The sequence below is a fragment of the Schistocerca cancellata genome, chromosome 3 (genome assembly GCF_023864275.1).
Source record: "Schistocerca cancellata isolate TAMUIC-IGC-003103 chromosome 3, iqSchCanc2.1, whole genome shotgun sequence".
Classification (NCBI taxonomy): domain Eukaryota; kingdom Metazoa; phylum Arthropoda; class Insecta; order Orthoptera; family Acrididae; genus Schistocerca; species Schistocerca cancellata.
The window spans coordinates 716,028,409-716,053,645 of NC_064628.1; the positions used below are offsets into that span (position 1 = coordinate 716,028,409).

At 40.2% G+C, this 25,237-nt stretch overlaps 1 protein-coding gene across 4 annotated transcripts in view; it reads left to right on the forward strand.

The window, feature by feature from the left end:
* The window catches only part of LOC126175723 (bromodomain-containing protein 8), a 272,574-nt gene that overhangs the window by 135,056 nt on the left and 112,281 nt on the right, over positions 1 to 25,237 (forward strand). For all 4 annotated transcript variants that reach the window (XM_049922659.1, XM_049922657.1, XM_049922658.1 and 1 more), the window contains 2 exons: positions 865 to 1,028; positions 5,612 to 5,707. In XM_049922659.1, the coding sequence (XP_049778616.1) occupies positions 865 to 1,028; positions 5,612 to 5,707 (260 nt within the window). The remainder of the gene's footprint in view (positions 1 to 864; positions 1,029 to 5,611; positions 5,708 to 25,237) is intronic.

Here is a 25,237-nt window from a genome sequence, read left to right on the forward strand (position 1 = left end):
TTAATACAAAAGGTAAAATCAGTGGTAGCAGGGCAACGATAGAATGCGACCAGCTTATGGATTATAAGAAACTGAGAGGAAGAAATGTTTATAGAAGGAAATTTTGTGAAGTAGTTGATGAAATATTGAATAATGAGTACAGTTTCAATAGAGATGAAGGGTATATTCTTCTGTATCCATGTCTCCCCACTATCACTGAAGCAACTCCCAGTCAGAGCAAGCAAGGTGGTTAAACAACTACCAGGAAATGACTGATGAGTCACAACGACATTTTGGATTCCCGCGATCTTTCAATATTTCTCTAATGACAATGGCCTACCAATAGCAGCCTGAAGGTTTTTATCTAGTAAGTAACTCCATCTCTCCAAAAAAAAATGCGTGGGAAAATGAGCCTGTTATAAGGGAACGTGGCACTGTCTTTTGACAGTGTGCAGCCATGCAGGGTCACCTTTGGAATCCTCAAGAAGGTCCCAGCAAAGGGAACAATCATTGAATAGTTTGGAGAGGAATGTGATGCAGCCTAATGTCTGGGAAGATTTTATCATCAATGACAAGGATTGCGAAAGCCTGCAAAGTTATCAATCTTGCTATACTTTGTTTTGTATTAGTTTTCTCCAGGGGAGAACATTGTCTGAAAGGTCAACAATGTTTTCAATTTTGTTTATGTACCTGTTGACCAATCAGTGCAACTATAGATCAGAGCAACTATATGGCAAGTGAAATACCTTTACTCCATCAGTTATTTTTATTACTATAAGCAACAACTATTGATACAAGCTTTGATGGCAATGAAAGTGGAAAGTGTACAATTGGATGGTTATTGATGTCACAATCTCCAGTATTAATGTTTTGTTGATATTTCAGATGATAAACTACGCCATTTACAGCGTGACCCATCTGCACTACCACCAGCAGCGAAAAATAATGAGAGTTTGAAGATTGTTTTGGTTGAACCAAAGAGTGAACCTGTTGAACATATTCCTATACAGCCAAAAGAAGAACCTGTGGAGGAGGAATTGATTGAAGAGGTTTGCTCAGTTATATCCGTTATTGTTTATTCCCTTAAGTACGTAATGCTGATAAAGACACCATTTTACAATTTGAATTTAAGAAATTAGTGTTACAGAAGGAAAAATAATTGATGGACAGCTACAAACTGAAGTTAGACTTTTGTGTAATAATAGTTTTACACCAACCCATGTTCATTAACGAATGTTGATAGTTTATTAAAAAATTGTTACATTCCTCATTTAAATTGTGTATACTGGTCATTTTTTCTACTTACCCACTAGTAAAATTTCAGCAAATACAGTATTTACGAAACATTCATCAGACTCAATGAGAACTACTGGGCACATTCTCAAAGATTTGCATTCACTTTCTGTCCACAATACACAATATTGTTGTTGACAGAAACTAGGTTTTGTATTGCATCTTCTCACAATCTCCAGAATTTTTGGTGACTAGTCCAGCTGGTAACACTTGTTAATGTTTATAATAAGATAGAAACACTTCAGAAACATTCATTATTGTTTATAAAACAAAATATAATTAATTTTCTTTATACCACTTGACTCTTGCAGTTCTTTTTACATTTTCTTTATTGTAGACAGAATGTATGTAAAGAACTGCTACTGGCAATCTAGTGAGATCTCACCCACTCATAGATGAGTAAAACATAGGAAATCTTCGGTTGTTGGGAGCAGGGTTTTTTTGAAATTAATTAATGTTCATGCTATTACTTTAAATTAAGATTATCTTGAAGGCAGGCTGCTAATCAAAATATTAAGTGAATCTGATCATAAATTTAGACAACATTGTCTATGGAGTGCAGCGACCTGGTGCAATATTTAGGTTACAATCAAAGTTGAGATTGCAATAATATTCATTTATTTACCAGTTTCTGCTTATGTTAAAAGACATCTTCAGGATTTTTGGTCCCTTATGGCTGGTGTGGTGGCTTGTTGGTTTTCTTGCGGTGCCACAATTTTACACTGTCCCCCAAGAACCTGGCTCTCAAAGACGCCCTGGCGACGCATACAAATAATCAATCGGTGATTCTACGGCATAACCTGCCTCCTTTGTCATTACATCTCTTTCCCAATTCCAGAAATCCTCATCCTCCAGTGGAACTGCGGCAGTTTTTTCCTCCCACCTGGCTGAGTTATGTCAACTTTTAAGCATTACAGCTGCATTTTACATTGTCCAGGAAACGTGGTTTCCTGCAATGTGGACCCCTGCCCTTTGCGGCGAGGACAATGCAGGAAATTATCCTATGTAACATTTACCTCTCTCCAGATGGTGATGCATTGGCCCCATGTATTGGCTGCACTCATTTCGCAATTCCTCCCACCTTTCCTACTTCTAGGTGATTTTAACACACATAACCCTTTGTGGGGTGGAACCAAGGTTACTGGCTGTGGCAAAGATGTTGAGGACCTACTGACTCAACTCAACCTTTGCCTCCTAAAAACAGGTGCCCCACACATGACACACATCCAGCCAGTGATCTCTTGGTTTGCAGTCCTGGCCTTCTCCCATCTATACACTGGAGAGCACGTGATAACATGTGTGCTAGTGATCACTTTCCAATTCCCCTGCCCTGTCCCAGTATCCCTCATCTCGCTGCTTGCCCAGGTAGGCTCTTCCCAAGGCTGACTGACACACTTTCCCATCCGCTACCACCATTGAATCTCTTTTGCGTGCCATCATCAGTGAGGTGATTCGCACCATCACTTATAACATTATTGCCACAGCTGAGTTGGTAATCCGTTTTTCCTCCAGTTGCCACTGGCAGAAGTCGGTGCCTTGGTGGTCGCCTGAAATCACTGTGGCCATTAGAGACCATAGGAGAGTTCTCCTATGTCATAAGTGTCACCTGTACCTGGAGAACCTCATTTCTCTTTCTTATCAGGGAGTTCCAGGGCTCAGAAATAGTCTACACCAATGGATCAATGGTCGACGGTCTTGTTGGCTTCACTAACACTCACGTTAGATATACTGAACAACACTTCTTGCCGGACGGCTGCAGTGTTGTCATTACAGAGTTGGTAGCCATTTATCACGCCAGTGAGCATATCCACTCCTGTGCTGGTGAGTTCTTTGTCATCTGTAGTGTCTCCTTAAGCAGCCTGCAAGTTCTCGACCAGTGCTTCCCTCGACATCCTTTGGTAATGACCATCCACGAGTCTCTTCATACACTGGAGAACAGTGGACGTTCAGTTACTGTCATTTGGACCCCAGGACATGTCAAGATACCGGACAGTGAACTTGCTGACCGCCTGACCAAACAGGCTACCAATAGAACATATCTGGAGATTTGCTGGCCGGAGACCGGTTTGTGATCGTTCTTTTGCCGGAAATTTTTCACGATCTGGGATACTGAATGGTGCACCCGCAGTACACAAAAATAAACTCCGTGTTATCAAGGAGACAACAAATGTGTGGTGGTCATCCATGCGAGCCACTCTCAAGGAATCTATTGTCCTTTGCTGGCTCCGCATCGGCCATACGTGGCTAACACATGCTCACCTTCTCCATCGTGAGGGCCCATCTCGGTGTCACTGTGGCTTCCCTGTGGCTGTCGCCCACATCTTGTTGGACTGCCCAATTTTAGCCACTCTGTGGCAGACTTTTAACCGTCTCAGCAGCCTGCCTATGGTGTTGGGCGACAATGCCTCAGCAGCAGTTTTATGTTTTATTCGTGAGCGGTTTTTTTATCATACCCTCTAAGGGTGGGCATCTGGCCTTCACTCCGAGGCCTCCACCCTCCCTCCAATCTCACTCTCTGTCATCCTTTCTGTGCTTTTTGTTTGCCTTGTTGTTCGTCTTTTCCCAATGTATGTTCATCTTGCTGTGTCTTTTCGGAGTGGACATTTTCATGTGTTGCAGAGTGGCTGGCTCATCCTGTCTTGTTCTTGTGGTCAGCCAGCCCAGACCATCTGCTCTAAGGTTTTAATACCTTCCTCTACCTTTCCTTGTGGTGTACGTCCCTCCCCCCTCCCCTTTGTTCCTTTCTTTCGGTGTGGTTTCCCATTCCTTTTACCCGTTTTTACCTCGCTAAATTAAATTTGGATCTTGTTTTACCTTGAGCCTTGCTTGCGTGAGGAAGAAGGGGCTGATGACCCTGTAGTTTGGTCCCTTTATATCCCCAACCAACCAACCATGGCACAGAATATCCTGGATGCTCTCCCGTCTTGTAAAGGCAAGAAAAGGAATTAATTTCCTACTGGGTTCCAGGGCACATAGGGGTGTGGACAAATAAGCTCATGGATGCAGCTACCAATGAGATTTGTTCACTTCGCTGTTGCTCGTTGTTCTGTCCCTCTGCAGGCTGTTACTACATACATGACCAGGAACGTGTGTAGGTGGGAGGCTCAGTGGCTGACAGTGCATAGCAAGCTGCAGTCAGTGGAACCTTTATTGTGACTATGGCTTTGCTCCTTCTGGAGAACTTGGCCCATTGTCTGATGGCTTTATCTTCTTGTGGATGAAGCAAAATAATAGTATTGGTTTTTTTTTAACCAAAACATCTTGAACAAGCATTGAGGTGTGAGCAGGAGCATTATCATAATGCAATTTCCGTCAGTGGTTTTGCCACAACTCTGGTCTTTTCTTCAGGTAGCTTCATGCAAATGATGCATAACATCCAAGTAGTTTTCCTTATTGACCTTACGACCATCACTCATGATGCACTGTCCCATTGTAATAGAAGAAAACAGTGAGAAGAACCTTCACATGTGATCCAGCTTGTTGAATTTCTTTTGGTCTTGGTTCTTCAGGCAGTTTCCATTGGGATGGCTGGGCATTGGTTTCAGTGTCTTACCCAAGTATCCATATTTCGTCATGTGTTATGGAGCTTCTTTAGAAATCTGGATCATTGTCAACTTCATTCAGAAATTCCTGAACAATGTATGCACATCATTATTTTTGGTTAATTTGGAACAGTCTTTGCACCTACATGTTTCATGCTGGGAAAAAAGGAAAAAAAAATTAAAAAAAAATGGTTGTCATGAGCCAGGGGATATGCTGACATAATCAGCAATCACTCTGTTTATGATCTGGCAAGTTTTCAGGACCATTTTCTTTACTAATTCCACTTTGTCATCAGTAATTGATTTGCTAGGGTGTCCTGGGTAGTCCTCATTTTCAACGCCTCTCGACACTCTTTGAAATATTTATACCACTTGGATACTCTGTCTTACTCATAGTAGATAAGCCACAGTCAACATTTCGAATGCAGTGCTTCACTTGACTCCCCACCCCTCCAAAGCAAAAATTAATGCAAATTCTTTGATCCATCTTTTTCGAACATAAAAATTTGTCGAGCACTCGAAAATATGTATAACCTTTTCAACTGTTAGCAATAAACTAAATATTCAAAACGGGTGAAAATGCAAACATACATCAGGAACATGTGTACCAACAAGATTAAAAAAATCCTGAAAGTAGTGTGTATAAGCCCCACAAAATTGAAAAATTCCATTACTCATATAGTAATATCTGTGACAGTTATACACTCTTCATATTTTTACCTGCTGTACTTCTGCATTTATCTTTGTTTCTGCTGTAAATTGAAATATACACTGCATGATAGATCTTGTTTTTACAGATGATTGTCAGTGATGAGCCTGTTCTTGATACAGAAGTCATTCCAGAAGTGCCTGAAACTATAGCAAATGGTGTACCTGAAACAACAGTTGTCACAGTAAGTACAGTGTGGTTGTAGGGCTAGAAATACAATTGTAGCTTCTCTTTCAAGTACTGAAATAACTAAGTAAATTAAATGAAATTAGAAAACCATCAAAATTGCATAGAAGTTTGTTTTTGTTTTAATGTGATAGGTTTTGGACTTTAGTCCCTTATCAAACCATCCACATAATTCATACCATAACACTATAATGTGTGTACACTGGCCACATTGCTGGTATGAGTTTCTAACTGCAGGTGACTATTTGCATACAAGAGTCCAGTACTGGATGCAGCACTGAACTGTTGCATTCAAATAGCAACTTGCACTTAGCCACTCATACAAGCAATGTGGCCAATGTACACACCTTGTGGTGTTATGATAGGACTTATCTGGATGCTGTGATAATGGACTAAAGCCAAAAACTAGTTGCCATTTAAACAGAAACAAATTCCTGTGAAATTTTGATTTTGTGATTCCATTAAATCGTAACTTGCTGCCTATTGCCATCCAGCATGCTGACAGTGAGTAAATAAATTAGTCTAATAGTATGGAAATTACATACTCATCTGCAGACCATGAAATATGCTCAACTCACATTTTCTGTATTACATCTGATGTTTGAGCTATACCCTGCATGCTTTTTCATTTACTTACACAAATTTTGCTTGTTCTGTTCATAATAACTTCATCAAGAGGAACTGAAAGTGGGGGGAAAAAGATGTTGGCTTGTTGAACACATCAGGTTTTTCATAATTTTCCTGAATAACTTTTACACAAATACTAGATAATCAGTAGGAGAAGTAAAGGATACCACTAATCATAAAGTTGTGTTGAACAATTAAAAGGCACATGAAACAAGTGTGCAATAATTGCTAATCTCTTGAGCAGTACTCTCGGTTGGATCTATCGTACTAACTGAAACCATTCTTACACACACACACACACACACACACACACTTTATTTAGCTGCAAAATCATGTTCATGATATGGGATACATCTCATAACTATTGTTCAAGAAGCATGTACCTTTTTGTTGCAGTAGTTTTTTTAAATGTGAATGCAGCAAAAAGGACAGTATGTCTGTGGCACAGCTATAGGTACCCACATGGCACCGTCCTGTGCCATCCTGTTCAGTGGTTGTTAGCGGAAACCTTACTAGCTTCCCAAAACCCCTAGTCTGCTTCAGATTCATTGATAATATCTTCATAATCTGGACTTGCAACCAAAACACCTAATCCTCATTCCTTCAAAACCTCAATACCTGCTGTCCACTTCACCTGGTCCTCCGCAGCCGAGTGTACAACCTTCCTGGACATTGACATCCTCCTCTCTGATGGCTCCATCCATACCTCTGTCCATATGAAACCCACCAACAGTACCTACATTTTAACAGCTGGCATTCCCACACACAACCCAATCCTCTCACCTCCCCCAAAAACCAGCTACAAAAGAGTGCCCACTTCATCACCCAATACAATTCCAGACTGGAATAACTGAACCAAATCCTTCATCAGGACTTTAGCTGTCATCATGCCGTGAAATGAGGGACATCCTATCAAAGATCCTTCCCACCCTTCCTAAGTCGTGTTCTGTCATCCACCCAACCTCCATCCACCCAAGAGGGTCCAGTTATGATTCTCTCATTTTGCAAGCAATCTATAAAGATTGTTATGTAGAATCCCAAAAAACAGAGGTCATCACCTTAACGGTGGACAAAATGGTCTTTGCCTTCTTTGGTGCACATACACCAACCTGTGTCCATTGTTTTGATTGCCGTTTTGACTCTGGTGTGTAATGATGGAGCCAGGTTTCATAAACAGTCACAGATCAGCAGCAAAAGTCTTGCAGAGTGTGATTAAACAATGCCACATACCTTGAAATGTTGTGCCGTATGTACTTATACTTGACTGTGAGCAATCGTGGCACCCACCAAGCACACAGCTTCTTCATAGACAGTTCTACATATAGGATATTGTGCTCTCACTCATTTGAGATACCCTACAGTCTATGCAATCGCACAAATTTTTATTCAGCGGTCTTGCATTACCATGTGGTGGATTTTTCCAATGGTTTCCTTTGTGGTGACCTCAATTGGATGGTCAGAGTGCACTTTGTATTAGATGATTGTGTGACCACATTTCACTACAGTAATCCAGAAGTAAGTAGTCTTAAACAATTGTGCAGAATCAGAGTGAACTTCATCTAATTCTGTTTAGATTTGTACAGGGTGTATACGACACGGGAGATCCAGCAAAAACCCAGGAATTTTTTCATCCGGGAGAAAACCGGGATAAACCCGGAAATTTTTCGGAATTCCCGGAATTTTTCATTGTTTTAGTTTTCAGTTGAATTTTTGTGATTTTGACGGATAAGAACCAATACTCTAACAAAGGATATTACTGTATCCCACTTCTGCAGAGTAATACTGCAGCAACAAAACATGAACAAGAGAAAAAAAAAAACCAAAAATAAAACTTAAGTTGCAGAATAAATACGCCATATACAACAATAAAACACAGTGCTCATACAAGCATTTGCCAACTGCAAAGTGTGTCAAAGTCTTTGCGAAGATTATGCAATGCTTCCTAACAACAAATTGTCTCCGATGAGTGTAACATCACAATTGTTTACTTTAGATTTGTTTGAGCAGTTCGGCGGGCTCTTGTGCATATGCAGTTGAGTCGCGTATGAGAAGTACCCTCTCCCGCTTCTGGCTGCAGACGTGTGGTTGGGGGCCACTATCTAATATTGCCCCGGTTCGGAAATATTGGAGATCCGTGGCTGATCCACAGAACAGTCTGAGTTGTAGTGGGGAGTCTCCACGTGACCCGTATTTACGTTTAGTGATTTTGCTGTTTCCTCTTCATTTAATGCTCTCACGTTAAATGAAAACAAAACAGATATCTATGGTCGTGAGCTATCAAATGGATTAAAATATGTTCGCATAATTACAGAAGGCTAAAATATGTTATTAGTTTCAGGTTTTATCTCCACCTTTCGGACAGTCAAGCATTGATCGCATTGCAGAACAATGAAGTTATTTTTGTTAGTTTGCTAAAGAAATTTGGCATCTATTAATCTTTTCCTCTGGGGCAGTCTATTTATTTGGAACAAAGTGTTTAATTCCATACTATGGGCTAGTTTCAGCTGTTCACTGCATTTCAAAAATGTATGTTTTCATTTTCTAGCTTGTATGGCATTATGCCATAATAAAGAACCAAACATGAGGTAATACAATACTGGTAGTCAAGAAAATTTACATCCGAATCTGGACATACGAATGTGCACTTTAAGCCGAATTATGCATTGTAGTATGGTTCATGAAATTCCGATGTTCTTGGAGTATCCTCTGATGTCTTGTTTCTTTTATGACATAGTGTAAGATCTTTTAATGTTTTACACCTTCGAACATACGGGCTTCCTGCATCATCGTAGCTGCGCAAGTGCGGTGATGCCTGTTTCTGGCGCTCTCTGGCAACTACTGAAATGAATGTATTTCTAACAGGTCACAGGAAAATATTGTGAATGTTTGTTTGAAAAATGTTACTTTGAAAGTAAATTTTCTTTTATGCAAGATGAATTATGTGCGAGAATGTATGATGAATTTCTTAAATCACAGAACGTTTGACTCTCATTTAAAAATGAAGTCTTTGAGGACTTGCATTTAGAAAAATTTCGAGCTCAGAAGATCAGACATTTATTATTTTACCGACACATTTGTGTGGTGTACCTTAAAGTGTAACGCGCGCAAAAGAAATCAAAATTATATGTGAAAGCTTAGCTTCTCTTGCAGCTTATTAATCTTAGAGAGCAATATTGCATGTGAAAGCTTTGCTTTTCTTGTAGTAATGCTGTGTATGTTAATTTAAACCATTAACTTTTCCTATTTGTATGTATGCGCTACTTAAGTGATATTGCTATTGGCTGAGTACATCACATGTCCTTCGCTAGAAGATCTGCTGTCATCGGCTGGTGAGATCACGTGACGAGCTATGACTGGCTACAAAAGCACATTGCAATCCTGATTTCAATGCTTCGGAAAGTAACATGCAGCGTTTGGTGGAATTTAAATTTACACTTTCGTAATATGAAAATATGCAGCGTACATGTTGCTGCCCATCAAAGATCTTTCCAAAACGTGTTTTTTTTTTTTTTACTGAGTTTGGTTTTTTAAAGATCCGGGAAGTTCTACGCCAGTGTGTAAAACCATAACCATTCAAAGGATTGATAAGTCTTACAGTTCCGAGGAAAAGTTGTATTTTCACACGGGAGAAAGTGTAATTTTAACTGGGAAAGCTGGGAAAAATTCGGGAATTTTTTTTCTTGTCCGCGTATACACCCTGTTGTACAACAGTCCAGCCCTTCGAGCTTTTTGTTTGATAACAACGTGAAACTCAGTTTTATCCATTTTCAATCACAGTTGACTCACCGACCAATACCGACAGCTATTGATAGTGTATTATACACTGTACATTGTTGAAATTCTTTATATGATCCTTGGAATAATCCAGCGGTGCAACAAAAATGTTCCATTTTGTTTCATGGAAATTTACTGGACTTTATGAAACCACCATCATAAAGGTAAAGTGACAACACTGTCCTATCTTTCAGAACTATTTTGTGCAAAATTCATAGCATTTTCCCATAAGTTTAGTAAACACAACACATATACATAAGACATTTTATTCATCAATAATATATTCCTCTTCACTATTTACTTCAGTTTGCCAGTGCTGGGGTAACTCTTTGATTCCACAACTGTAGAAACTGCATGGCTTTGAGACAACAAACTCATGGAGCCATGTTTAGAGTCCATTTTCAACAAGAAAGGAAGTCTCTTGAAGGTTGTTTGAGAGAGAGCAAAAAAGATGAAAGTCTGAGGGTGCAAGATCTGGTGAATAAGATGGGTGCGGAATGACTTCCCAACCCAGCTCCTCTGTAATGGTTTCTGTCTGTCAAGCAGAATGCAGGCGGGCATTATCTTGGAGTAGCTTCTCTTCACGAAATCTTCCTGGTTGTTGTTCTTGGATTTTGTCTCAAGACATCTCGGTTGTTGTTGGTAAATGTCAGCAGTGATGGCTACACGTTGGGGAAGGAATCCTTAATACACCACTCTGTTGCTGTTCCACCAAATACATAACACTATCTTTTCTGAATGCATGCAGGTCTTTGTATGAGGAGTTGCTGCTTTGTTTGAACTTAAACCATTCCTTTCTTTTCCTTATGTTAGCATAAAAACACCATTCCTCGTCGTCAGTGACAATATGTGATAGGAATGGTAGGGGTTGTTCACAAGCCAATTGATGACTAGAAAGCAGAGATGCTTGTGAATTTGGCTTAGAGCATGCGGTACCTGAGTTTAGAGCCTTCTGCAATGCATGCAAATGTTGCATGATGTGGAATAATTACAGTGCATCATATTTGCCAGTTCTTGAATATACTGATGAGGAGCATAGTGGATTAATGCATTTAGACTATCTTCATGAAACCCCTAAATGTAGAGTCTTTAATGTCGAAACAATCCTCCTTGAAAGCATTTTCTTGCTGTGCTCTGTCCAGTAACATTATCCCCATACGCAGCGCTAATTTTTGTGGCTGCCTCCTATGCTGTCACCCCTCTTTTGAACTTAAACAGAAGAATTAGCCGCAAATGTGCAGATTTCTCCACTTGGCACTCTGTTTTCCAATGTCTACAGTTCCACTCGGTATCTCCAAATGACAAAATGACAGTATGCAAACACAAATAGCAAAATAAAAAATGACAATTTATAAATAAACCTATAACAACTGGAATACCAACATTATAAACAAAAAATTCTATGAACTTATGCACCAATGTAATATTAGTTCCATTCTCGGGGAGAGGAGAGAGAGGCATGTTGTAAGGACAGGGCACAGAGATCCCAGAGTCAGAGGGACCTGCATGGGTGAAAGAGTATTCAGAAAATAGACCATAAAATTGAAACAAGAGGTAGTTGCTGAATGTATTGTTAGTAATGTCGAAAAGGAGATGAAGACTGCAAAGAAGTGGGACAAGCTCTCAAAATGCAGAAAAATATAGCTGTTTAAGGGATTAATGGGCTATGTGGAAGTAAATATTATAGCATAATGTAGAGAAAAAGATACGTTTTCATTGGAAGTGGGTAACCAAATGATGAAAGTGGACTGGTCTATCCACATCCTTCCTATGTGTGTTAGGACAGTGAGGGAAGCATTTTGAATGCCCATTATGGTGAATATCTGTCTATGTAGTTGAGTGGTTGGCATGTCTTACTTTTATACAGGGGACCTGTGTTAAATTCCCAGGAGTATTTTACAAGGGATTTTTTCTTGTTGGAAAGACTGGATGAAAGGGCACTCAGTCATATGATGCCATTTGAGTATTTAAGTTAGTGGAAGTAGCAGCTCCAAGGCTGGGAAACTGGAAGTGGCTGGGAGAGTGATGTACCAACCCTGTGCACCTCCATACCGCATTGGAATAATGACGTTGGCAGAGAATCACACACTAGGCAGGTAGTACTTAACACTTTGGAACCGGACACTTAGAAGAACATTGGGCCTAAGAAACTGGCCATCCATGTCGTTATTTAAAGCATTACTGGCACACGTGTAGTTGATGTGTGTGTATAAGAATAATATGTACTAAAAAAGACCAAGCTCTGTGATATATTTTTCATATTTGCTTTATTTCTTTGATAGATTACAAATTTTAAATAATGACAGAAAGTATTATCATCCTTTCAAGAAGAAAGTGTGAGGTGAGTTGTTGAGCAATTTCTTCTCTTTAGATTCCAAAATTTCTTGCTCACTCAATGAACATGACATATTTGTGGCAGAACTACAGTGAACTGTGAAACCTAACAAGTACACACATGAAATTACGTCAGTGTGATCATATCTGACCAGCCATTTGTGGCAGCAGCTGTTATGTTAGCCGGTGTTTCTTTTGAAATAGGTTAAGAAATGGACAATAGCAGGCAGGTAGTGAGATGTATGTACATTATTCTTATGTGAAATGAGTCAAATTTCCAGAGAAAATCATGGCCCGACCTTTTCTTGAGTGCAGTCTTTTTAGCACGAAGTTATCGCCCAAGTTATGCTTGGGCTTGGTCTCTGAAGTGGTAATGGCCCATCAGAACCAGTATGTGGAGCTGGCATATTGCAGTAAATTAAAACATAACAAATTATTAGGAAATATTATGTTTCTGAATGTTTAAAATTGCAAATAAAGCTTATTCAAAGTTGGAAATGTAATAAAGAGTTTTTGTGTCCGACGTTAAAAATCACATCTACTTCTACACGTGCAATTCACACTTAAGTGCCTGGCAGAGGGTTCATCGAACCATTTTCATACTACTTCACTACCATTCCACTCTCGAATGGCGCGTAGGGAAAAGGAACACCTAAATCTTTCCGTTCGAGCTCTGATTTCTCTTATTTTATTATGATGATCATTTCTCCCTACGTTGGTGGGTGTCAACAAAATATTTACGCATTTGGAAGAGAAAGTTGGTGATTGAAATTTCATAAACAGATCTCACCGCAAAGATAACCACCTTTGTTTCAGTGACTGCCGCCCCAACTCGCGTATCATATCAGTGACACTCTCACCCCTATTACGCGATAACACAAAACAAGCTGCCCTTCTTTGCACTTTTTCGATGTCCTCCATCAATCGTATCTGGTAAGGATCCCATACCGCGCAGCAATATTCCAGCAGAGGACAGACAAGTGTAATGTAGGCAGTCTCTTTAGTGGGTTTGTCGCATCTTCTAAGTGTTCTGCCAACAAAGCACAGTCTTTGTTTTGCGTTCCCCACAATATTATCTGTGGTCTATTCTATTTAAGTTGCTCGTAATAGTAATTCCTAGTTATTTAGTCGAATTGACAGCCCTTAGATTTGTGCAATTTATCGTATACCCAAAATTTATCGGATTTCCTTTAGTACCCATGTGGATGACCTCGCACTTTTCTTTGTTTAGTGCCAATTGTCACTTTTCACACCATACAGAAATTCTCTCTAGATCATTTTGTAATTGAATTGATCATCTGATGATTTTACTAGACGATAAATTACAGTGTCATCTGCAAACAATCTAAAGGGGCTGCTCAGATTGTCACCTAGATCATTTATGTAAATCAGGAACAGCATAGGGCCTATGACACTACCTTGCAGAACACCATATATCACTTCTGTTCTACTCAATGATTTACCATCTATCACTACGAAGGTGTAAGGTATGTGATGCGTCTCAAACAGCCTCTCCATACAAATGCCAACCTCACCTTCACGAGTTGCAGCCAAGGATTGCTGCACGGTACACCCTGTTACCACTAAAGAGGATATGGCGACCGAGTATCTCCCGGAATAAGGAGACACCCTCTATCAAGCGAAACGGCCTCCTAGGAGGGCGGATGAGCAGGTAGAGGCAGGGCACTCTCTTGTCCTTGGGATGGGAAACTGTCCCTAAAGGCGGAAGAGCCACATGATGGCCAACGGCATAGAATGAAGAAGGCAAGGAGAAACCACTTCATTAAAGATCTAATTAGATTTCTCAAGTATCAGCAGCCATAATATGAATATGAAACAAGCTCTAGTAAAAATGCAATCCGGAGTAATAGCCCCTCATTCGGATCTCCGGGAGGGGACTACCAGAGATCTCGTTTCAACAGTTCATAGGAAGAAAGGAAATAAAAAGAGCTATAGTAGAATTGGAACGTGGAACGTCCGCACCTTACTGCAGATGGGGAAGCTCGAAAACCTTAAGCAAGAAATGAAGAAAATGAAGTTGGATATACTAGGAGTGTCTGAAATGAGATGGCCTAACTGCGGAGATTTCTGGAGTGATGAGTACAGGATAATTCACACAGGAACGATAGAAGATAGACCTGGAGCAGGTGGGGTTGGAGTAGTTATGAGTCGAAAATTGGGGCAGAGAGTGAAGGGATATATACAATATGGAGGAAGGATAATACTTGTCAGTCTGGATACCAAACCTACAGAGACGGTTGTGATACAGGTCTATATGCCTACCACAAACCAGGAGGATGAGGAAGTTGAAGCTGTATATGAAGAGTTAAATGGAGCCATGAGAGGAATCAAAGGAGAAACAAATTTAATAATTATGGGAGACTGGAACGCAATAGTAGGAGATAAAGAGGTACAGCCAGCTGTTGGACGCTACGGCCTTGGTAAAAGGAATGATAGAGGAGACCGACTTATAGAATTTTGTAACAGGAATCAACTGATAATATCGAACACGTGGTTTCAACATCACCCCTGTAGAAGATACACCTGGAAGTCACCAGGGGATAGAGAACGATACCAAATTGATTACATTCTAGTCAAAAATAGATTTAGAAATCAACTAAAAGACTCTAGAGCATACGCAAGCCCACTTATTGTGAGTGATCACAACATGGTTGCTGCGGAATGCCGACTCAAGTTCAAATGCATAAGGAAGAAAATAGGAAATGGAAAACTGGATATGGGGAAGCTTGGAAACCGTGAGATGCAGAAGGAGTTCCAAGAAAGGGCTAAGGATCTAATCCAACAGCATCCTATAGAGAATGTAGAACAACATTGGGAAAATATGAGAGATGGCCTAATAAAAGCAGCTGAAGAGATAATTGGAAAACAAAAACCTGAAAAGAGGAAGGAGTGGATAACTGATGAAATGATACTTATGTTTGAGGAAAGAAGGAAGCTCAAAAATAATGGAACGGAAGAAGGGAAAACGGCATACCGAGTGCTTAGGAACAAAATCAACAGGAAGTTGAAGCAAGTAAAAGAAAGATTCCTTGAAGACAGATGCAAAGAAGTTGAAGACCTTCTGAAGAAAGGGAACCTTGAATTAGCATACAAAACAGTGAAACGCTTCTTCTCAGGAGGACAAAGGATTAGATGTAATGCCCTAATAAGAGAGGATAATAAGATGGTGTATAATCATGAAGATATAGCACTTACGTGGAAGGAATACCTAGAGAAATTATATGGAGGCAACATACAAGATGACATGATTGAAAGTGAGGACGAAGTAGATAAAGATGAACTAGGAGACAGCATACTAAGGTCTGAATTTGATCAGGCACTACAGGCACTTAAGCACGGAAAAGCACCAGGAATTGACTCATTGCCTGCAGAAATCATCAAAGCAGCTGGAACAGAAATAAAAGATAAATTGTATAAATTAATCTGCCAAATATATGATACTGGAGAGCTGCCTGAGGACTTCAAAAAGTGTATTATTGTTCCATTACCAAAGAAAATGCCAGCAAAATCGTGTGCACAATACAGAACCCTCAGCCTAACATCACATGCATCAAAAATTTTGACGACCATCCTCCTCTGAAGAATTGAAGGGAACATGGAATGCATGCTCACAGAAGACCAGTTTGGCTTCAGAAGAGGGAGAGGTACGCGAGAAGCCATTATGGCCCTAAGGCTCATAATAGAAAAAAGAATGGAAAAAGGAAAGGACACCTACATAGCATTTATTGACCTCGAAAAAGCATTTGATAAGGTTGAATGGAAAAAGCTATTCCAGATATTGAGGGAAACTGGAGCTAAGTATAAGGACAGGAGAACGATATGGAACATATACAAAGAAGAGGTGGCAATAGTGAGATGTGGGGAACATCAACAACAAGCAAAAATTAAACAGGGTGTGAGACAGGGATGTGCACTCTCCCCTGTCCTCTTTAATATGTACATACAGAAAGCAATGGACGAGGTCAGAGAAAAGTTAGGACAAGCTAATGGAATCAGGATCCAGGGAAAAATAGTTGATATGCTGCGTTTTGCGGATGACATTGCTGTCCTAGCGGAAAATGAGGAAGAATTGCAAGTAGTGTTGGAGGAAATGGAAAACACTCTTGCTACACGGTACAACATGAAAATTAATAAGTCAAAAACAAAAATCTTAGTTGCAAGCAAACAAAATAATCAAGCAATTACGAATATAAGGCTGAATGGAGAGAAGCTGAAAGAAATACAAGACTTTGTCTACTTGGGAAGCAGAATAACATCAGATGGTCGTAGTAGGAAAGATGTAATAAGTAGAATAAACCAGGCAAAGATTGCATTCTATAAAAGGAGAAAGGACTCCTCACATCAAATATGATAAGTCTGTCGTTAAGGAAGCGGTTAATAAAGACCTTTGTTGGGAGTGTGCTTCTCTACGGCAGCGAAACCTGGACACTTGGAGAGGACGAAAGAAGAAGGATTGAAGGGTTCGAAATGTGGTGTCTGCGAAGGATGTTAAAAATTCCATGGACGGCCAGGATGACAAATGAAGAAGTCATGCAGAGAGCGGAGGAAGTTCCAGTTCTTTGGAAGACGGTCAAGAAGAGGAGAGATATATGGATGGGACATATTCTGAGACATGAAAGTCTTCTCCACACTATAACGGAAGGCCTTGTGGAGGGCAAAAGGGCAAGAGGCAGACCTATAAGAAAGTACATAAGCCAGATAATGCAGGACCTAGGATGCGGAAGTTTCACGGAATTGAAGAGGCTGGCCGACAATCGCACTCCTGGTTTCAAATTCTGGAATATTTATTTCGTTTTCTTTCGTGAAGGAATTATGGAAAACTGTATTTAGTAACTCCGCTTTAGTGGCACCATCATCGGTAACATTTCCATCGCTGTCACATAGTGACGGTGTTGACTGTTATTTGCCACTGGTGTACTTTACATACAACCAGTCTTTAGGAACAGATCTTTCGTCAGGTGAGCGGTTGTATATGATTGCTAAGAAAGTCACTATTGCATCTGCATACTCTGAGAGAAAGCTGATTGGTATACCATCTGGACCAGAAGACTTACCTTTCTTAAGTGATTTGTGTTGTTTCACAACACCTAGGATATCTACTTTTATGTCACTCATGCTAACAGCTGTTCTGGTTTTGAATTCTGGAATATTTATTTCGTTTTCTTTCGTGAAGGAATTATGGAAAACTGTATTTAGTAACTCCGCTTTAGTGGCACCATCATCGGTAACATTTCCATCGCTGTCACACAGTGACGGTGTTGACTGTCATTTGCCACTGGTGTACTTTACATACAACCAGTATCTCTTTGGGTTTTCTACCGTATTTTGAGACAGTATTTCAGTGTGTAAACTATTGAGACATCCATTATGCAAAAAAAACTTTCCTTTTCCTTCAGTGAGTGTTGTTCATATAATCAGTTCCAGGAACAGTTTCTTGATAGTGTCACTTGTAATGTGGTTATCATTGAAAAATTAAAAAAGAACTTTGAAAGCAAAAAAATTAAATTTTGAGTTTCCTTTTAAACAATATTAATTTTTCCCATTTGAAACTTTGAAGTTTTCTGTTTTCTCCATTTCATAAAAGCTTATAAGCAATGTGAGGTTCACTGTTCCATTTGCCCTTACTGACTTCCCTAAACTACATTTTACTCCATATTGTGAAGCACCTCTCAAAATATCTGTTATTTTTCTCCTAAGAAGTCTCTGCAAGCAGGATTTTTATAACACATTTTGAAAAATACTATCCTTGTGAGTTGAATTTTCCCAATAAATGATTGTGTAATTCTTTTTTAAGAAGAATGTAATAATTTCAATTCCAAAGAAGGCAAGTGGAATAGTACCACAATATCAGTTTAATAAGTCATGCCTGAAAAAACTGATGTGAATTATTTTCGGAAGAAAGGGAAAACTGGTAGAAGCCTGGGGAAAGATCAGTGGTGTCTCTGGCAAAATATAAGAACATGTAAGGCAATACTGCCACTATGTTTTATCGTAAAAGATATGTTAAAGAAAGGCAAACTTACATTTGTATATTCAGAGAAAGATTTTGACAGTGTTGACTGAAATACCATCTTTAAAATTCTGAAGGTAGCAGGGAGAAAATACAGACAGAGAAAAGCTATTTACAGCTTATACAGTAACTAGGCTGCAGTTATAAGAGTCGAAGGGCATGAAAGGGAAACAGTGATTTAGAGGGGAGGGAGACATGGTTGTAGCCTGTCGCCATTAGTTTTCAATCTCTACCATGAGCTAGTAATAAAGAAAACTGAGGAGAACTTTGGGCAGTGAATTAAAGTTCAGAGAGAAGAAATAAAAACTTTGAGGTTTGCCGATGACAGTGTAATTCTGTCAGGGACACCAAAGGACGTGAAAGAGCAGTTGAATGGAATAGACAGTGTCTTGAAAGGAAGATGTAAGATGATCATCAACAAAAGTGAAACAAACATAATGGACTATAACTGATTAAAAGGAACTGGAGTAGGGAATGAGACACTGTTTGGACAGCAAAACAGCTGATGGTTGAAGTAGAGAGGATATAAAATGCAGAATGGCAATAGTACAAGAAGCATTTCTGAAGAAGAGAAATTTATTAGCATCCAGTACAAATTTAATTGTTGGTAAGTCTTTTCCAAAGATGTTTGTCTGGAGTATAACCTTGTATAGAAGTGAAACATAGGCGATAAACAGTTCAGAGAAGAATAGAGCAGGAGCTTTCGAAATGTGTTGCCTCAGAAGAATGTCAAAGCTTGGGTGGGTAGATAGAATAACTTATCAGGTGTTTCTGGACCAAATGGGGAAATTGAATAAATTAATGGTTCAACTTAAATAAAAGAAGGGGTAGGACACATCCTGAGGCATGAAGAAATCACCAGTTTGATAATGGAGGGTGTGGGGGGGGGGGGGGGGGGAGATGGCAGTGGGAGATCGTGGGATGAATACAGTAAGCACACTCAAATGGGTGTAGGTTGAGGTTGCAGTAGTTATTCAGAGATGATAAGGCTTTCCCGGGATAGGGCAGAATGGAGATCTGCACTAAACCAGTCTTCGACTGAAGACCACAACAACATTATAACTCATTAGTCAGTGGAAATATGGAGAATAAACTGTTTCTTCATTTTTAAACTGCCTATATCAGTAATCATTTGTACAGCAAATGTTGCTAAACTATGACACTTCATTAATTCTAGAATCTGGGTTTCATGATTACGATTGTCATCTATATGTAATTCCAAATTCTTAACACTTTCTATTTTTTTCTTGGTTGTGTTTAACTATTTTTATAGTTGTGCAGTTATCTGAGAATTTCTGAATTTTTTAAGGGCACAAAGGCAAATTGTCATAATCACTTATGTCATAACCTTAGAACACTAATACAAAAAAAAATTTAAAAGCCACTACACGTTAAGCCCAATCCATGGTAGGAAAGAGAGCTAAGAACAAGGGCTTCCTCTTGGAGAAAGGTCCACAAAAGATGCTGTCGAGATAGCAGATGTCCCGAACTAAACATTAAATGTCCTTCGCCATATTTCTACGACTGATAAAAAGTAAAATACGGTCAATAACCTATGCGTCATTCGTTAAAACGGCCGATAACTCAGACAGCAAACATACACTACAAGAGAAGTGGTTAAAGGAAGTGCATTTGGTCAGGAAACAGCGAACCATCACAGATTGACAACAGTGAGCACACCACCTAACAAATGCCAATAGCTAAATCGACAGAGCCCAGTATGCAACATAGTCAAAATGATTCCCTCATGGTGCGAGGGCTGAGAGGAGGTTGGCCAAGCTCCAGGGAGAGTTTTAATTCCCCAGAGTTTCTTCTCAGGAAGAGAAGACCAGTGGTGATGCCAAAATGACACCACCTGCTGACAGACAGGAACCTGGAGATCATCGGAAGGAATGGAAGAACTAGCAGACCAAGGTAGGGGGACTACAGCCTTGGCAGCAGAGTCAGCAACCTCATTTTCCGCCAGATTGGTGTGGCCAGGAGCCCACATGAACATCACAGCGGGTCCCTCAAGAGCAAGCAAGTGGAAGCTTTCTTGGACCCTTTGAACTAAGGCATGGACTGTGTACAGCACACAGAGGCTCTGAAGGTCACTGAGAGTATCGGAGGAGGTGACACAATTAAAAAGCCTGTGTCACTGCATGTACTATCATCGCCTGATACAGGGCAAAGAGCTCTGCTGTAAATATTGAGCAGTGTTCTTCAGGCCGATACCAAAAATGGTCGGTGACAATGAAGGCACGTTTGACACCACTGTCACTTCTAGAGCCATCAGTGTACATGAAGGTGCTATTGCCAAGTTGCCTGTTAAGGTCAAAAAACCTACAACGATAGATCGAAGCTGGAGTAGTGTGTTCAGGAAACCAATGAAGTCAAAGGTGAATGTGGGCCACCACATGAAGTCAAGGTGGTGAAGGATTCACACCCTTTGGGAACATGGCAGGTAGCGAGAAGTTGAGGTACCGGAGCAATAGCCGAGAGCAAACTCTGGGAGCTAACAGAGGAGGAGGACGTGCCCCATACTGGCAGTCAAGGGAGTTGTTGAAAACTGAGGCGTAGGATGGGTAGTCGGGCATGACAGACAAACAGCATATGTATCCAGTGAGGAGAACTCCATGTCAGTGTGACAGTGGTAGAGACTCACAAGTGGGATAGTGTAGAAGGTGCCAATGGCCAAACAGATTCCACAATGATGGATTGTGTCTAGATGGTATAAGGTGGAAAGATGTGCAGATGAATAAACAGAACACTTGTATCTAGTTTAGAATGGAGAAGGGTTTGGTACAAACAGTGGAGGGCGCTCCGATCCATTCCCCAGGAATTACCGCTTATGACATGTAGGACATTGAGGAACCGAGTACAGTGGGCGGCCAGGTAAGGCATGTAGGAGGACCATGAAAGTTTTCTAAAAAGCATCAGCCCCAGGAATTTCTTTGTTTCAGCGACTAGAGAGAACAGGCCCAAGATGTAAAGACAGTGGAAGAAACCTATTGCACCACCAGAAATTCACTCGAACAGTTTTGTCAGTGGAAAAGCTAAAGCCATTGTTGATGCTACATGAGCAAAGACAATCGAGGCATTGCTGAAGATGGCGCTCAAGGAGACAAGCCCGTGGAGAACTGCCATAGATTGCAAAGTCATTGACAAAAAGGGAACCGGAGATGCCTGGTGGGAGAAGGCCATAGTAGGATTAATGGATGTAGCAAAGAGGATAATGTTCAGGATGGAACCTTGAAGCATTCTGTTCTCCTGTACAATGATATTTTACAAGGCTGAACCCCCACATACTTTGAAAATGTGGTGTTTTAAAAATTCCTAAAGGAAATGGGGTAAGTGGCCTGGGAAGACCCATAGGTATAGAGTACGTAGGATACCAGTCGTACAGAACATGTTGCATGCTTTCTCTAAATCAAAAAACATAGCCAAAGTCTGGTATTTCCGCTGAAAACCATTCATGACATGGGTTGACAAAGGGACGAGATGGTCAACTGCAGAATGACATGCTCGAAATCCACATCATGCAATGGTAATTAGATTATAAGATTTGAGCCACCATACCAACTACCCATGAAAGATAGTTCCATCTCCTTGCAGCCATAGCTGGTGAGAGGAATGGGGCAGTAGCTAGAAGGGAGGTGTTTGTCCTTACTGGGCTTAAGTATGGGTATGACAGTGGCTTCATGCCAGTGTCCGGGAAACATGTCATCTGTCCAAATGCACTTGTAAGTGTGAAGAAGAAAGTACAAGAAAGTGTGTACCTGCAAGAGAAGGGTGCAGCAACATCTGAATTTGATCATCATCGGGCCCTGGGGTGGAAGATTGGGATGAAGTGAGAGCATGATCTAGCTCCCTCTTAGAAAAGGTGGCATTGTAACATTCATGGTTCTGAGAGGAGAAGTGTATTACCAAAGACTCATCCACTCATTTCAGAGGGAGGAAGATGGTGTGATAGTAGGCGGAGCTTGAAATTGCCTCAAAATACTGGCCTGTGTGTCCACAATTACATCATCTGCAATGGTCAGGCCAAAAACTGGGGAATGAACCTTGGTCCGAGAGAGCCAGTGGAGGTTGCCCAATACAATGGATGAGGGAGTGAAACTGTTAAAAGAACTAAGAAATGAAATCCAACTAGCTGCTTTGCTATTCTGAGGAAAAGTGTTAATGTTTACTGAGTGTTTTAATAAATTATAATTCATGACACCTTAACAATTGATGTTCTCACTTGAAACAGTTATCCTAGTGCCCCTGAAGGAATTATTTAATGAGATTAACTGTAACAAAAGTTTGTTGGAAAAGGAAGGAGAGACTGCAACCTAATATAGTGGGCTGGAGGAATACCAACAAAGGTGTTATTAACTGTATTCTGCGTTTTAGGACCATTTTGTTTTCTCACCCAGATTAATTCCTTAAGATAATAGTTTTTGAATTGAGTTATTACTATGCTACAAAGTACCATGGCACCCATAGTTCCCGTATATACAGGATGGCGAAAAATTCGCACACTCGGACTTTGTAGCATGAATCTTCACATACTAGCATTACAAAAACGTCTGTCACAAAATTTTGTACTGCACATATTTCCAGCAGTAAATGGATGTTAAAGATTGCAAATCTGGCAACACTGTAATCACACATATGGTAACTATCTCTGTCAGTGTCGAGAAGTAGTGTTGCGCAGTTGGTGCAGTGGATAGCGTTTTGAGTTAGCATGCTGGACATCAAGGATTTTATTCTGGGTCAAGATGTATTTGTTTTTGTTTGCTAAATGTAGTCTGCGTGGTACGGTATCTGGCATCTTAATCATTGTACAGCTATTACAGTGGGTTGTCTACAAAACATTTGCACTTATGTGCTACGGACGCAGAAATGGAAGTACAGTTGTTTTGATTGGTCAAATTTTAAAGAAACCTATTGCATGTCATGGATGCGGACTGTTTCGCACCACTGCACCTGTGCACGTTCCCTCTATGGTCCCATTGATTAGTATCAATTATTATTCTTGCCACAATCAGATCCATTTCATTTCATTAGGGTCTTACATCACCAGTAGCATTAGCAATGTGCTTTGCAAATAATTTCCAAACTTGGTTACCATTTCTATGTATCAGCACCATGGGACAACTAATTATGCATGTCAACATTGAGTCCGATAAACGCATGCTGTCTATTAAGTCTCCATGCATTACTGTTGTTGTTGTTGTTGTTGTTATTGTTATTGTTATTGTTATTATTATTATTGAAGGAAATTTGGAAACACCATGTCCATGATCATTATGGAAATAGTAATTTTCAAACTAACCTTTCGCAATTAGAAACAAACAAAAGCTGTAAAAGAGATGATACGCGTTAGGTGGAACAGCCCGCTGCGACTAAAGGCGCATTTATACTGAATGCACTGTTCACTGTACAGGTACTAAAAACTAGCAGAGTAACGTACCTGTCATAAACACCATGTATTTTCTTATACACATCATATTTTCTTCTTTGGTTATTCTAAAACAGTGTGGTAGACATATGGCATATACAAACTATATGTTGTTGTTGTTGTTGTTGTTGTGGTCTTCAGTCCTGAGACTGGTTTGATGCAGCTCTCCATGCTACTCTATCCTGTGCAAGCTTCTTCATCTCCCAGTACCTACTGCACCCTACATCCTTCTGAATCTGCTTGGTGTATTCATCTCTTGGTCTCCCTCTACGAATTTTACCCTCCACACTGCCCTCCAATACTAAATTGGTGATCCCTTGATGCCTCAGAACATGTCCTACCAACTGATCCCTTCTTCTGGTCAAGTTGTGCCACAAATTTCTCTTCTCCCCAATCCTATTCAATACTTCCTCATTAGTTACGTGATCTACCCATCTAATCTTGAGCATTCTTCTATAGCACCACATTTCGAAAGCTTCTATTCTCTTCTTGTCCAAACTATTTATCGTCCATGTTTCACTTCCATACATGGCTACACTCCATACAAATACTTTCAGAAATGACTTCCTGACACTTAAATCTTTTCTCGATGTTAACAAATTTCTCTTCTTCAGAAATGCTTTCCTTGCCATTGCCAGTCTACATTTTATATCCTCTCTACTTCGACCATCATCAGTTATTTTGCGCCCCAAATAACAAAACTCCTTTACTACTTTAAGTGTCTCATTTCCTAATGTAATTCCCTCAGCATCACCCGACTTAATTCGACTACATTCCAATATCCTCGTTTTGCTTTTGTTGATGTTCATCTTATATCCTCCTTTCAAGACACTGCCCATTCCATTCAACTGCTCTTCCAAGTCCTTTGCTGTCTCTGACAGAATTCCAATGTCATCGGCGAACCTCAGAGTTTTTATTTCTTCTCCACGGATTTTAATTCCTCCTCCGAATTTTTCTTTTGTTTCCTTTACTGCTTGTTCAACATACAGATTGAATAACATCGGGGAGAGGCTACAACCCTGTCTTGCTCCCTTCCCAACCACTGCTTCCCTTTCATGTCCCTCGACTCTTATAACTGCCATCTGGTTTCTGTACAAATTGTAAGTAGCCTTTCGCTCCCTGTATTTTACCCCTGCCACCTTTAGAATTTGAAAGAGAGTATTCCAGTCAACATTGTCAAAAGCTTTCTCTAAGTCTACAAATGCTAGAAATGTAGGTTTGCCTTTCCTTAATCTTTCTTCTAAGATAAGTCATAAGGTCAGTATTGCCTCACGTGTTCCAGTGTTTCTACGGAATCCAAACTGATCTACCCCGAGGTCGGCTTCTACTAGTTTTTC